At 43.6% G+C, this 15,458-nt stretch overlaps 1 protein-coding gene across 1 annotated transcript in view; it reads right to left on the bottom strand.

The window, feature by feature from the left end:
• TRIM37 (tripartite motif containing 37) overlaps window positions 1–15,458 on the bottom strand; it is a 181,506-nt gene that overhangs the window by 37,357 nt on the left and 128,691 nt on the right. The window contains exons 16-20 of the mRNA XM_068102237.2: window positions 6,689–6,904; window positions 6,268–6,404; window positions 5,981–6,063; window positions 3,736–3,933; window positions 467–670 (exon numbers count right to left, since the gene is read on the bottom strand). Of these exons, the coding sequence (XP_067958338.1) occupies window positions 467–670; window positions 3,736–3,933; window positions 5,981–6,063; window positions 6,268–6,404; window positions 6,689–6,904 (838 nt within the window). The remainder of the gene's footprint in view (window positions 1–466; window positions 671–3,735; window positions 3,934–5,980; window positions 6,064–6,267; window positions 6,405–6,688; window positions 6,905–15,458) is intronic.

The raw sequence follows: 15,458 nt of genomic DNA, 5'->3' as shown, positions 1-15,458 counted from the left end.
AGAGTGTTAACGTCGTTTTCATGACCAAAAACAAAATGGTCGCCTAAGTCCGCCATTTTTCAACGGATCGGGATGAAATGTAATACCAACCTGGTCCTTGGCGTAAGGATGCTGCATGTCAAGTTTGATCAGAATCGGTTGATATTTGTGGACGCTGGAGTGTTAACGTCGAAAGGTTAACGGACGACAGACGACAGACGACGACGACGACGACGGACGCCGGAGGGTTCAGTATGTGATGAACTCAACTGGACGGTAGTCCAGTTGAGTTAAAAAAACAATGTCACTGTAAATCAATCAAAATTGATTGTGCAATGTACAGAACACAGGAAAAGCCAATGGGCAGGATACAGAATCATTATTGACTAACCTCTCCATCAAATACAGTCCTTCAAGGAAAAACGCATCTTAAATATTTTAACATGAGGTTATGCCTTGTGGTAACAAATTTGCACATTCCACTCACCCGTGGGCAAAGTTGCAGCAAATTGCACGACAGTTCCGATATCCACACCTGCCAGCAACACCTGATTTCTGGAGAGACCCTTGCTTTCATGGAACTTGCTACGCCCAGCTCCTGACAGCTTTTTTCGGACAGCAGCATCGATCGGGGAAATGGCAAGCAAAGGCTGCGGATGAGGAAGGCAGTCTTGCCCCTTTCGTGCAACTCCTGGGGATGACCATGCTGTCGTAAATGACTCGAAGCAATAAATAACGTGCAATAAAAATTAATGCTTTGTAACAATAACGAATTGCAAGGTTCTTGGCATTGGGCTGGACATCTTAAAATGTCAAGATTCACAGAAGGCCCTCTGCCCTTGCTACGGAAGGTGATAGGTATTATGATCAATACACAAGCAATTTGTAAGTAAGCAAATTTTGATTTTAAGTGTAGATAATACAAATCAATGACAGGAATCAATGATTACTTTTTCATTAATGGAGTAAACGTGGACAGATCAGGTGCTTGAACATTGCTTACACATCTTTTGCACAAATAATGTAAATATCTGCCAGGAAGCATCACATATTATGTAAATCAGTAGATCTTTATACCAATAAAAGGCAAAAAATCCCTATCTCTATATCTCGCTCCCTGTGTTCTATGCACGACCACCCTTTAAGTTACAAACTCCAAAATCGGGGTAAAAACACAACTTTGTGTGGGGGATAACATTGGCTACATAACCATGGCCTCACACAGCGGTGTGGGGCATACATTCTCTATGTAAATGTGTACCAAGAAGCGACACCTGGTGGTGGTGGCAGAGGGTATTACAATTCAATTTTTGTCCCCCGTCGCACAGCGGAGCGAAAGGGGGATTATGGTTTTCCCCTCCGTCCGTGTGTCCGTCCGTCCGTCCGTTCATCCGTGCGTGCGTGTCTGCGTGCGTGTTTGCGTGCATAAGCGAAGGACCGCATTCAAATTTGGTGTGTAGGTGCAACCCACGTCAAAATCCAAGATGGCCGCCGCCATGTATGTCTGATGCCATGTATGTCTGATGCCATGTATGTCTGAACCTTGTGAGATGAATATCTTGAAAAATAAGCGAAGTACCAACTTCTAATCTGGTGTGTGGGTGTATCTCGGCATAAGGAAGAACGCTATTGAAAATTGGGTCGCCACGTCAAAATCCAAGATGGCCGCCACGATATATATGTCTGAACCTTGTGAGCGAAATATCTCGAAAAATAAGCAAAGTACCAACTCCTAATCTGGTGTGTGGCTGTATCTAGGCACAAGGAAGAACGCTCTTTAAAATTGGGTCGCCACGTCAAAATCCAAGATGGCCGCCGCCATGTATGTCTGAACCTTGTGAGATGAATATCTTGAAAAATAAGCGAAGTACCAACTTCTAGTTTGGTGTGTGGGTGTATCTAGGCACAAGGAAGAACGCTGTTTAAAATTGGGTCGCCACGTCAAAATCCAAGATGGCCACCGCCATGTATGTCTGAACCTTGTGAGATGAATATCTTGAAAAAATAAGCGAAGTACCAACTTCTAATTTGGTGTGTGGGTGTATCTCGGCATTAGTAAGAACGCTATTGGAAATTGGGTCGCCACGTCAAAATCCAAGATGGCCGCCACCATATATATGTCTGAACCTTGTGAGCGAAATATCTTGAAAAATAAGCGAATTACCAACTTCTAATCTGGTGTTTGGGTGTATCTTGGCACAAGGAAGAACGCTATTGAAAATTGGGTCGCCACGTCAAAATCCAAGATGGCCGCCGCCATGTATGTCTGAACCTTGTGAGCGGAATATCTTGAAAAATAAGCGAAGTACCAACTTCTAATCTGGTGTGTGGGTGTATCTAGGCATAAGGAAGAACGCTATTGAAAATTGGGTCGCCACGTCAAAATCCAAGATGGCCGCCTCCATGTATGTCTGAACCTTGTGAGCGAAATATCATATCATAGCATGTTTTCTGCGTCTTCCACTTTGTCAACTCACATCACTTTACCGACGGGGGACCTAGGCGTAACGCTTATTTACCTGGTTAATGCTGAGGTTAATCCCAAAAAGGACTCGACTTTTTCGGATGCTCAAAAGACTGGTGGGGGGGGGGGGGGGGGGGGGGGTGGGGGGGGGTGGAGGGCACGATGCCCCCCCCCTAAGATCTCAGCTACAAGATGGTCGATCATTACCAAATTTGGCATGCGCATAGTACTCAATTTAATCGACAAGAATATGTTGTTAATTAATTTAATTTTTAAAGATGTGCAAGACTTGAAAGAAAAAAAGTCATGAAAGGCCATGAATGTCATGGGAGGTGGGGCGAGGGGGTTGGGGTGGGGGGGGGCTGGTGATTAATAGGTCAAATAAGAAGACGAATTGTTCCGCCAGTGAAGCGATGGGTAGGCTCCGCTAGTAGCTGATAAAGATGTAATGCTTTGCTGTCATAGCAATCAGTACGTAGTGTAATACTGTCATCTATAGGCAGCACTCCAATGACCTTCTGTCTTATTTTATTTTAAAGTTGCATATCTTGGAGCAAGCATTGTCTTATTTATGGTTGAAAACACATGGAGAACTGGACTCAAATGCAACACCAACAATGTGCAGTTGCCCATTTCTGGGACAGAATAGCCCATGTTTGAAGGACCGTTGAGGCCTGATAGTCAGGAAAGAGAAGGGGGGTAAAAAGGCTCAACAAGTAATAAGTCTAACCTTCTCTTCACAAATTACATTTGAACTCCATACAAAAATGGCACATTGTGTTTATGGAAAGCTTGAGCGTATTTGGTCGTCGGGAAGCATTTCTGATCCAGATGCAACAATGCATCTCATTACTGCCACACGATTGCTTAAGGACCCCACATAATGTCACTTTCAACAGAGACAAATGGGTCCCTGGAGACTTGACATTTGCCATTACACTTTGGAATAAAATAAAATAAGGAAATTGCTGTTTGCATGTCTGGCAACCTGAGTGTGGACCTGACGACGTGCGGGTGATATAAATTGCGATCTTGTCAGGAAAGAGGTCAGGACCTCAAGTGTGCAAGGGGGTATGCATGCAAATGAGGAAGGGCCTGCACCATCATTAAGGAGAAACACATAAGGTAAAGAAGAGAAAGCTACAATTTGTGTGAAACTGACAGCAAGGAAAATTGCCTTAAAGTGAGAAGACCGATTTTCACACAAGGATTGTTTTCTCCAGGCCTAGGGGGTGGGGGAAGAATACCTATAAATAACACTAGTGTGTGATGTTTCCGAGAAGGGGACCTACGATGAGACTGGGCATCAGAGACGGCGGCTGGGGTAGCGGTCTGTGGACGGGAAGGAAAGCACAGGGATGCGTCGGCCTCTCGCAATTCCATCAACTGCAGCAGCAGACTGGGGTCAAGATCGAGCAGGCTACTGGACGAGTAGCCGGAAGGTCGGCCACCAGCACGGCACAAACCCAGTTCCAACAGGGTCGCACTGCCTAGGTATCACACATGTCCGTTGCAAGTATAGCTTTTAAACTGCTTTATGGTTTGGATAATATTCACAAGGATACACAAGGAACTTTGACACAGGAGGAAGCCATTTGGCCCATCGTACATGCACTACATCAACACCACATCAATTCATTCTATCAGTTTATCGACTTGAATTCAGTTGGTGAGGTGTGGGAGGTGGAGTGGGGATGAGGACAGTTGGGTAGGCACATACATCAGCAGGGTGTTTGGTATGCATGTGTATACTGTATTTATGTATGTATGCATGAATGTGTGTATGTATGAATGTATGTATGTAGGCGATGTATGTGTAATATATAGATTGGGACTCTGTTTTCTATCATTTTGCTACACCCACCCTGTCTTCTCTTCATCCATTCATGAACCCACCTCCTCCTCTCCCCCCAGCTGCCTGCATGCATACAATCAGAAACTTCCCTAATTTTAGGCTGGATGCTCACCTTCATTCCCTCATCCCACTTTTCTCCCATCTGTGTCAGTTGTCTTCCAGTCAAGACTGCTGTTCATCGTCACCTAGAGGTTTCTTCCATACCCACTACTGATGCCTTTTACGCTCACTGACCCAAACCCCCTTTTTTTTGTGTACAAGATCGAAGCTCGTGTAAGAGCTAAAAAGCTATTTTTATTTTAAAGCTATTTAAAAGCGATTTTAAAAGCTACTTTAGCTTCTCCCCTTAGCTTCATATTCGGAATCAGTACGTCTCAGAGAAACTTCGTAACGTTAATTTTTCAACTTCATCCGATTGACATGGGACCAACGGCATGTGACAGAGAGTGAAACATACATGCTACATTTATTTGACGACAATGACTTCCGACTTCCGGGTTCAGAATGCGGGACCAATGCCATTTGACAGGGAATAAAAAATAAATACGACATTCAATTGACGACAATGACTTCCGACTTGACTCCCCCCTCCCCCTCCCCCTTCCCCCCCTACCCCCCCCTCCTTCTCCCCCTCCCTCCTCCCTCCTCCCCCTCCCCCTTCCCCCCCCTACCCCCCCTATCCCCTCCCCTTCTCCCCCTCCCTCCTCCCCCTCCCCCCTCCCTCCTCCCCCACCCCCTCCCCCCTGCGGTAGACCGCACAGACATCTCTGGTCTTGAAATCTAAAAGCTAAAAGCTAAAAAAAGCTTTTAAAAAGCTTTAGCTAAAAGGGTAGCGGTTTTTTAACATAAAAAGCTAAATTTAATATAAAAAATATATAAAGTTTTAATATAAAATAAATAATTAATATAAAATATAAAATTTTATAATTTTATATAAATAATATAAAAATAAAATATTATAAAATAAATATAAAAAATAAAGTTTTAATATAAAATTTAATATAAAAAGCTAAATTTAAAAAGCTATTTAAAAGCATCGATTTTTATAAAAGCTATATTTCTTGTAAGAGATATATTTGATGAAATGGATTGTGAAAGCTTTACATATTTGATGAAGTGAATTGTAGTTGCATTCTGTAATCAGTTAAATTAATCGAGTAACTCAAGAATGAGTGATGAGAATGTTAGGGTTAGGGGAGGTTATTATGGTCCTTCATGCCAATCCCTTTCTCATACTCTGTGTTGGTTCGTTTTTTGGCCACCAGCTCTACTCTGCCCCTCTGTCAACATGCTCCCCTACTGCACGAGTCTCAAAAAATAAAATAAAATAAATACAAACAAACAAACAGAGAGAATATTATTTGAGAAATACAAGATATGTAAAGGAACCAATGTTCATTACAAGTCCACTATATTATAATAGTAGTTCCTCCAATCAATTTCATTGCTGCAATTTGAACCCGAAGACTCGAGCACTTTATAAGCATGCAGCTTCAGATGCAGTTTCAGCAAGCAATAAACACTCCACCCTCAAGCGCCATTTATCATGAGGAATTGCGTTACAAACTCTGCCACCAATTCCTAGGAGACAAATCCACTCAATAATTCTCCCCAAAACTTTTGGAAGAAGCTTCCCACTTGTGCAATCAAAGGAATGAATTGTTTGTCACCCATGCAATTACCGTTGCCGCCGGAAGCCTCATCAAGTAGCTCGCCTTCCTCAAGCTCCATATTGGTACTTCGCTCCACATCGTTCTCTCCTGACCTGGCAGGAGAGCACACCATGTTATACTCTGATAACTCAAATTTTAAAGCTCTGCTCCTTCATTACCATGTGATGCTATACCAGCTGTGCCAATGCTTTATTATTGAGGATACCACATCATAGTATCATGGTATGCATCGCCAGATCTCAATCGAGATGCTGCATATAAAACCTGAGGTCATATGTAGGTGGTGCGATAGGTACATGGTTTCAGTGTCAATGTCATTCTCCTCTGTGCTGCTACTGCCAGCAGTGCTTCCTGAGGAGCTGCTTCCCTCTCCCAGGTTGTTTTCCTCCTCCCCAGTCAGGCAGCCACCTTCCAGGTCTCCATCCGAGATCTCCTGCAGTAAATATGTGTTAACCTCAACAATGCCTTAACTGGGATTGCCAGAGTAAATAAAATGAATCCAAACTGTAAGCAAATCCTACAACAGTTAATGTACAAGGCCGAACGTAATGGATCAATACTTCAAAAGGAGGGTAATTCAAAGAAAGACAGTTGGCATGCTATGGCACTGGTCCTAAGGATAGTTGGCATCAGAAAGCCATGGAGCAAGCTGTAAAAGAGAAAATATAAGGATTTCAATTAAACAAAATACGGAGGCATTAAACGTCAAACTCTTACAGTTGAATCATCCTGCTGGGTTTTGTCTTCTTCCTCTTCCTCATCACGATTAATCGAGCTATCACGAGAACGAACCCCAGAACCATCAATTCCCCGTGAGCCCCGAGCCACTTTCCTTGAAGTGGAGTTCCGGCTGACTCCGCGTGGCCCCAGGTGTCCATCCAAAGGAGATGCACTTCGACCAGAATGCGACCGGGACAGCTCTATGGCTAATCGCTGGAGGGAAGAGATTAAAAATAAAATTGAAAGGCTAAAGACCATGCCATATCATCATGCTCAATCATAGCTATAATTAGATCTACATCAGGATCCTCGAAGGTAATAAGAAGTGCAATCACTGCTTGTTACTTCAGCAAGCCTTTTGTTAAATTTCTCTAGGAAGTGGGTTGGAGAAGGTCAAATGAGCTGTTCCGTCTTCATCCCCTACCTTGTATATGTTTAAATGTTACCGATGCCACCAAGAGTTGAATTCACACAATGATAGGTCACTTATTTGCAAATTAAAATGTGTACTTGTTAGTCTATACGATAATACATTTATTGAGCCACATCCCTTGCAGCCCAAGTAATTCTCATTTATAGTTGATGGCATAAAAAAGGGGAAAAGACAGGTATCTGCAGGGGAATTTCAATTTCGAAAAAATAGCTAAATAATTTGTTTATGAGCTTCATGCAACTAACCTGAAAGAATTGTATAGCCGAATCCAAACTGAGTGATCTGCCATGTTTTTTTGCCGAAATTTTTTTTTCTATAAAGGTCCCAAAATTATGACCATGTTTGGAATGAAAGGCATTTCCAATAGAAAGCTATCAAAGACAACTGGACTGACAATCATAGAATATCTTGAACGAATGCCCAATCGATGAAATCCCCAGAACGTCGATCAAGGTATGCAAACCACCATGGGACACAAGGAGAAGGTAACGCTTCAGGCATTAACCCCCTTTGCCATAGCAAAGGCGACAGGATAGGGATGCGGGATGATACAGTCTTGGCCAAAAATATTGGCACCCTTGCACTTTTTTCAAATAATGCACCATTTTCTCTAAAAACAAGTTGAAATTGACAAAAGTATTAGGTCTCCACAATTATTTATTTCACTGTTAATATTACAGAACCGTTGTTTTTGATTCAGAACTTAATACATCCTTTTAAATCAGAAAATAAAAATAAATGGCCTTGACAAAATTATTGACACCCTAGACTTAATATTTGGTAGCACGGCCTTTGAACAAAATAACTGCAGTCAAGCGCTTCCTATAGCCATGAATGAGCTTCCTAGACCTCTCTACTGGCAGTTTGTCCCACTCTTCTTGTGCAAACTGCTGCAGTTCTCCCAGATATGAAGGGTGCCTTCTCCCAACTGCTGTTTTCAGATCTCCCTACAGGTGTTCAATAGGATTTAGATCTCGACTCATTGCTGGCCACTTCAGAACACTCCAGCGTTTTGTCTTGAACCATTCCTGGGTGCTTTTTGAAGTGTGTTTGGGGTCATTGTCCTGCTGCAAGACCCATGGCCTTCGACGGAGAGCCGGCTTTCTGATACTTGGTTGAACATTGCGCTCCAAAATGCCGTGGTAATCTCCTGATTTCATGATGCCATCACACATTCAAGGCACCCAGTGCCAGAGGCAGGACAGCAACCCCAAAACATCACTGAACCACCTCGATGTTTAACTGTAGGGAAGGTGTCTTCTTTGAAGGCTTCTTTTTGTTTTCTGTAAACATAGAGATGATGCGCTATACCAAAATAGATAATTTGGTCTCATCTGTCCACAGGACATTCTCCCAGAAGGATTTTGGCTAGGTCAGATGTGTTTTGGAAAACTGCCATCAGGCTTTCTTATGTCTCTCTCTCAGCAGTGAGGTCCTCCTGGGTCTCCTACCATAGAACCCCCTTTCATTGAGTTGGCGACGGATGGTGCGAGTTGAAACTGGCGTACCTTGTGCCGCAAGGTCAGCTGGAATCTGTTTGGCAGTTGATCGAGGTGCTTTCTCCACCATTCAAACAATCCTTCGCTGCAATCTTCGATCAAGTTTTCTCTTGCGGCCACGTCCAGGGAGGTTGGTTACAGTGCCATAGGCGTTAAACTTCCTGATAACATTGCATATGCTGGACACAGGAACATCAAGGTCTCTGAAGATGGACTTGTAGCCTTGAGATTGTCTATGCTTGGCTACAATTCTGTGTGTGACCTCCTCAGACAATTCTCTGGTTTTCTTTCTTTTCTCCATGCTCATTGCGGTACACACAGTGACACAAAACAGCAGAATGGCTCCTTTTCTTTATTCAAACTAGTTGAATGAGAGATTTTTAGATTGCACGCACCTGCAACTCACCATGGGTGAGTTCAATTCCAAAGTGAAGAATAATCACCTTCTTGAAATCTAATTATTTCTAACAACTTCTAAAAGGTGCCAATAATATTGTCCAGGCCATTTTAGGATTTCTGTGTGGAATAAGCTAAGATTTAGTAATTTTTTCAGCTTTTCTGGTTTTGTTCCACTGCAAACCAAAGAAATACATATGTGGATACCAAAATACTTTTAATTTCAAGTTTTCTGGAAGAAATGGTGCATTATTTGAAAAAAGTGCAATGATGCTAATATTTTTCCCCATTACTGTATAGGGTGGGAGTGAGTCAGAGGCGCATGTGTCAGAGAGGGGGTCAGGAGTCAGAGAGCACACACGACTCATTTTGACACCTTATGAGAGGGAGGATCAGGGTTAAGGTTCCAATAGGTTCAGGTTCCAAAGAGGTTCAGGAGAGAGAGGGACTGGGAGAAAAGGGAACTAATAGACAAACAAAGAAGCAAAAGAAAAATGTAACATGAATAATCGAAAACAACTTTTAAAAAAGTAACAAAATTAAAATGAAATAAAGAAAATAAAATAAAAATGGAAAAGATTGGGAGAGCATTGAAACATTGCAAGAGACAGGAGGATGTAGTGAATGAAAAGCACTTGTTAATTCCGTGGTAGGCCAACATTCCGATCCTGTAAATAAGGCTCTGCTGTGTGTGTCTATAGGACTATCCATGGTGGTGAAAGAGAAAATACCACAGACAGCCACGTGACTGTACGAATGTCCAGGAGGATCAAAGTGTTGAGCAACTGGCTTGGATAGGTCGGTGCTGTCGATTCATACATCGAACAAGTGTTCATTGAGGTGACCGCACAGACATCAACCAATTTCACCAATGTACATCTTGCAGAGAATGCAAGTGATTCTGCAGATCACATTCGTGGAGTTGCAGTCAAAGTGGATCATGACTTTATTACTGTTTGTCGGTCATGAGAGCAAAGTGGTAGATCTGATGAAAGGGCAGGTGTTACAGTGACTCCATGACCAATTAAACATTCCTGGTGGGCAATCAAAGTGTAATGTTCATTTAACCAGGGAATTCTGCCAATTTCTGTCGAGAGGGAGGGAGAGAGAGGGAGGGAGGGAGAGAGAGAGAGAGAGAGAGAGAGAGAGAGGGAGGGGAGGGAGAGGGAGGGAGGGAGGGAGGGAGGGAGAGAGAGAGAGAGAGATTGAGATTGAGATTGAGATTGAGATTGAGATAGAGAGAGAGAGAGCGAGCGAGCGAGCGTGTTGTGGGAGATTGAGGGGGTTTCAGGATCATTCTGTGAAAGCTTAAAGTTCCTCTGGATGATGTTATTGACTCAAAGGTTGATGGGATGGAAGATCAATGTGAACAGGATGATTTCCTCGGTATATATTTTTTTCTCAGAGGGCTCTAAGGCTGTTTCTCTGTCAGAGTTGTGGGTGCGCTCCAGTGAATCGGCCCTTATAGAGCTGGGAAAGGCACGCTCAGTGAAGAACTTGCACATCTCATTTTATTTGAAGTCGGAATAGTCACTGAAAAGACAGCATTGCATGAGGAATTTAGGTTAATCAACCTTATCTCTCCTGTTTCTCATGCCCACCTTTTTCTTCCTTCTGTCCTTTTCCCCTTTCATATTTTTCTTTAATTTCTTTTTTATTTGTATTACTTTAAAAAGTTGTTTTAGTTTATTAATTAAAGTCTTTCTTTCGTTAACTCCACCACCGAAGGTGGGCAGAGGTTTTCACCCCAGTCTGTCTATCTGTCTGTGAACAGGATATCTTAAAAACTCTGACTCAGACGAAATTTGGTGGAGAGGGTGGGTGTGTGAGAAGGATGAAATGATTAGATGTTGGTGAAGATTGAGATCCGATAATTTTTTAAAGTGATGCTTCACCATGGAGAGATAGATAGGGCCAAAAATTACATAAAGCATGATATATCAAAAAAATAAAAAATAAAGCACGATATATCAAAAAACGTTATGGACGGATTTGGACAAAATATGGTGGACAGGTTCAGTGTGTGCCAAGGACGAATCAATTTGATTTTGGTAAAGATCCAAATCCAGATACGAAAATTAATTTTTTAAGTGATTCTTCACCATTGGGAGATGGGGCCAAAACAATATATAGCACGATATTTCAAAACGTTATGGATGAGTCATGACACACAACTTGGTGGACGAGTTGGCTATGTTACAATAACAAGCTGATTAGATTTTGGTTCAGGTCTCGATCCAGATCCGGCCTATTAGTGGGATACAAAATATAAACTGTTCAGCCTGGCGGAGGTATGCTCTCGACCGAGTGTCATTCTAGTTTCCCTAATATTTTACTTTCTCCCCTTGAAATTTAATCCCTGACCCTCCCAATAAAAATTAGTTTATCATCACCCTCACATTCTCCCTGATCCCTCCACCAACAGGCTCTGACACGCACACACACACACACACACACACACACACACACACACACACACACACACACACACACACACGCACACACCTTGACACAAAAAAAGAACCCTATACTAACCCTCACCCCCATCAAATATCCATCTTTGGCTCCAATGAAGACAACGCTGGAAGCGTCAGCTTCTCTGAGCGAGAAAAAGAGAGAGAGAGAAAAAGAGAGAGAGAGAGAAAAAGAGAGAGAGAGAAAAAGAGAGAGAGAGAGAAAGAGAGAGAGAGAGAAAGAGAGAGAGAGAGAGCAAGAGAGAGAGAGAGAAAAAGAGAGAGAAAAAGAGAGAAAGAGAGAGAGCAAGAGAGAGAGAGAGAGAGAGAAAAGAGGAGAGAGAAGAGAGAAAAGAGAGAGAGAGAAAAAGAGAGAGAGAGAAAAGAGAGAGAGAGAGAAAAGAGAGAGAGAGAGAAAAAGAGAGAGAGAAAGAGAGAGAGAAAAAGAAGAGAGAGAGAGAGAGAGAGAGAGAGAGAGAGAAAGAGAGAGAGAAAGAGAGAGAGAGAGAAAAACTTCCGTTTGACTTCCGTTTCCGGTTCTTGCTGGCGAGGGTTCGTTTATTCTCAGCTCTCCATGCTATCCATCTAAATCGAAGTTAAGTAATTGTTCCCCATTTGTATTTTCGTTATAACTATTTATTTTATGGTGTATATATTGTCTCCCGACGAAGATTTTCGGTGCAAATCTTTCATACCTGTATTGAAAATCGTTGTTAATTTGGGTCGTTGTTTTGAGGCCTTGTAGTTGTACAGTGAACACTACAACCTTGAGGCTTTGTTTTTCTCTCAGCGGTCCATGTTTTTGTGATCCAATAACTTTCGTTCTCTGTTTTCCCAATCTTTTCACCCCATAGCCCTCTTCCTTGTGTAAATCACAACTCAAAAAAATCCAAAAAAAACCATTTCCTTCTCTGTTCTCATTCGTTTATTCATTCTTATTCGTTCGGTCGTTCGTTCTTCGACCACGTGTTTCTCCCCCATTTCCCCAGATAGATTGTCAAATTTCAATTCGTTATTTTATCGTCCATGTGATATTGTTTGATTATAGTTAGTTTTGGTTTGAATTTCCTGTAACTTGTAATTATTTAATCGTGTTCTGCTCCTCGTGTGCGGCCCTTGTAGTTGTACCCCCCGTCGGTGTTTGTTATCTTAATCGTGTTTTGCTTGGCTCTTAGTTTTTTTCCCTTCTACCCCGAACATAATACTCTGTCTAACGTTCTAAATCCCCACCTCCCCCCCCCCCCCACCCCCAAAAAACCAAAAAACAAAAACAAACCAAAACCATTTATTTTCCTTTCTCCACGTGTACTGTTGACTCATCCTGTATTTTCTGTCCAGGTGTGCTGTTCGCCCCGCCCCCATTAACTCCTTGCCATCCACCGTTTGCCCCTTCACGTGACTCGTGGTGGTCCCTCTCGGCTCTCCCCCCGTTGGTATTTTTGTGCACATAAGATTGTTCACGGTTCTGTTTAAATATTATTTAAATATGTATAACCTTTCCCCTTCAGTGTGTTTTACTCAGTGGTATTTTACAACACGCTGTTTTTCTTCCTATTGAAAAGGCTTTTCTCAATTTCCTCTCCAACTCATTCCACCTCAAAAAAAAGAAATTCAATATCTTATACGTCTCCCTCACTACATGGTCTAAATTCACATTCATTCCATCCCTCCTCCATCATTCTGAACCGGGATTGCGAACTTGAAAATCACAACAAACCCCAATTTGTTTTCAATGTTCGTCTTTCATTAATCATCCACTTTCTAAACTCCCCTCTTGCCCCTCCCATCCAAATCCCTCCCCTTGCACCTACACTCCTAAACTCCCCCCTTGCCCCGCCACTCTTAAACTCCCCCCCCTACCCCCCTCCACTCTTAAACTCCCCCCCTACCCCTCCACTCCTGAACTCCCCCCTTGCCCTTCCACTCCTGAACTCCCCCCTTGCCCTTCCCCTTCAAATTCCCCCCAACCCCTCCCATTCAAATCTCCCCCATACCATTCCTCTCCAATTCTCCCTCCTCCCCCCCTCCTCCTCAAAGCTGCCTCCTCCCCCACTTCGTTCTCCCTTCTATCTCATACCTCCACCCCACCAACCTTCTTCTTTCCTCTGCCCCCCCCCCCCTCAAACAACCCCTCTCTGTGCCTCATCCCTTCACCTTCAAACCTTTCATCCTCCTCATCCTTCCCTTTCTTGGAACTCTTCTGCAATCGCTGACACACTAACAACTGCTCTCCCTACTTCCCCCTCTCATCCTTCATCTTACCCTACTCCTCCCCTCCCCTATCCTGTACCCGATGCTCCCCCTCTCTCTTCATTAACGGTATGGACCTCAAACATCCGGGGCCTTCGCCTCAAACCTGACTGATCTCTCCATACAGGTTGCTTCTGACAATCCAGACTTGATCTGCTTAACAGAGACTTTCCTCCTTCAAGATGTCTCTGATTCCTTAATATCTCTTCCTGGTTACTCCCTCCTCCGGTATGATAGACCTGAGCCTCGGCTGGTGGTGGGGTGGCTATCTTTATCAAAAACTCTCTTCCTCATTCTCCTTGCACTGCCCTCTCTCCTCCTCACCCCCAGGAGTACCTCTGGCTACGGCTTCCTCTCCGCTCCCACCTTTTGTTCATATGTGTTCTGTACCGTCCCCCAAAACAGTGATGACTCCATCTACATTTCACTGTCTGACAACATGGACCAACTTCTATCCACTCATCCCAACTCTCTCTTCCTCATATGTGGTGACTTCAATTGTCATCATGCCACCTGGTTGGGGTGTGGGTTCCTCTCTCACCAGTCATGGCACCTCAGCAAAGGACTTCTGTGACTCACTGGGATTGACCACAATCTGTCAATTTCCCGACCCGGATCTCAGCCAATGGAGTATCTTCTCTTCTAGACTTGGTTATGACTAACTTCCCTGCTAATGTCTGCTGCTCTTCTTCTGCTCCAATCGGTTCTTCTGATCATGTGCTTGTCAAAGTGGACATCTCTCTGGCCATTCTCAGAGAGCCTCCTCAGCGTCAACGAGTCTGGCATTTCACTCAGGCCGACTGGGACGGTCTTCAAGCAGCCATCAATCGTCTGGATTGGTCTCCCATCTCCACTGCCTCTGACATCAATTCTTCCTGAGAATTCTTCCAAAGCAAACTGATCTCTCTCATGCACAGATTTATCCCATCTCGCCTTCAGTTGTCTTACCCTTCCTCCCGTCCATGGTACACTGAATCTTGTGGTGAGGGCAGTTGCCCTGAAACAACTTGCCTTTGCCTCTTGGAAGGCTAATCCAACTGAAGGAAATCTCAGATCCTTCCACCAAGCTCGGAACAAGTGTGTGGTCTACCCTCAGGAGTGCCAGGAAGCACTATCTCTCCTCACTCAAGAATGAACTCTCAAACCTGTCTCCTTCCTCCAAATCCTGGTGGCGTCTGGTCAAATCCGTTTCTGGTGTTTGTTCCCCCTCCATCCCCTCCCTGACCTCAAATGGCCACACAGTTTGACATCGCACGTGACAAAGCCGAATGCCTCAACTCTGTGTTTGCCTCAAAATCCTTAGCCCCAAACCCATCTCTCTCTGTTCCCACCTTTCCAGTCGAACCAAACTGCTCCTGGACTCTGTGACCTTCTCTCCTGACAAGGTGGAGGAGTTTTTGTCAAACCTCGACTCTGATTCTGCAACTGGACCAGATGGCATCAGCCCACGGGTCCTAAAATCCTGCTCTGCCGCTCTATCTCACCCTCTCTCTGTTCTTTTCACCCTATCTTTTGCTCAAGGTCATCTGCCAGCATCCTGGAAATCAGCAAACATTACCGCTTTACACAAAAAAGGTGCAAAAACAGATCCTTGCAACTACAGACCAATCAGCCTGCTCCCCAATTATCAGCAAAGTCATGGAATCCATCATTGCTTCGGATATGAAATCTTTCCTCTTCTCCAATGGCTTGATCTCTGATCATCAATTTGGTTTCAGACCAGGTCACTCTACTCT

The sequence above is a fragment of the Myxine glutinosa genome, chromosome 6 (assembly GCF_964187855.1).
Source record: "Myxine glutinosa chromosome 6, kmMyxGlut1.1, whole genome shotgun sequence".
NCBI lineage: Eukaryota > Metazoa > Chordata > Myxini > Myxiniformes > Myxinidae > Myxine > Myxine glutinosa.
Note: the sequence above shows the minus strand (reverse complement) of the source record. Positions and strands in the feature narration are given on the sequence as shown.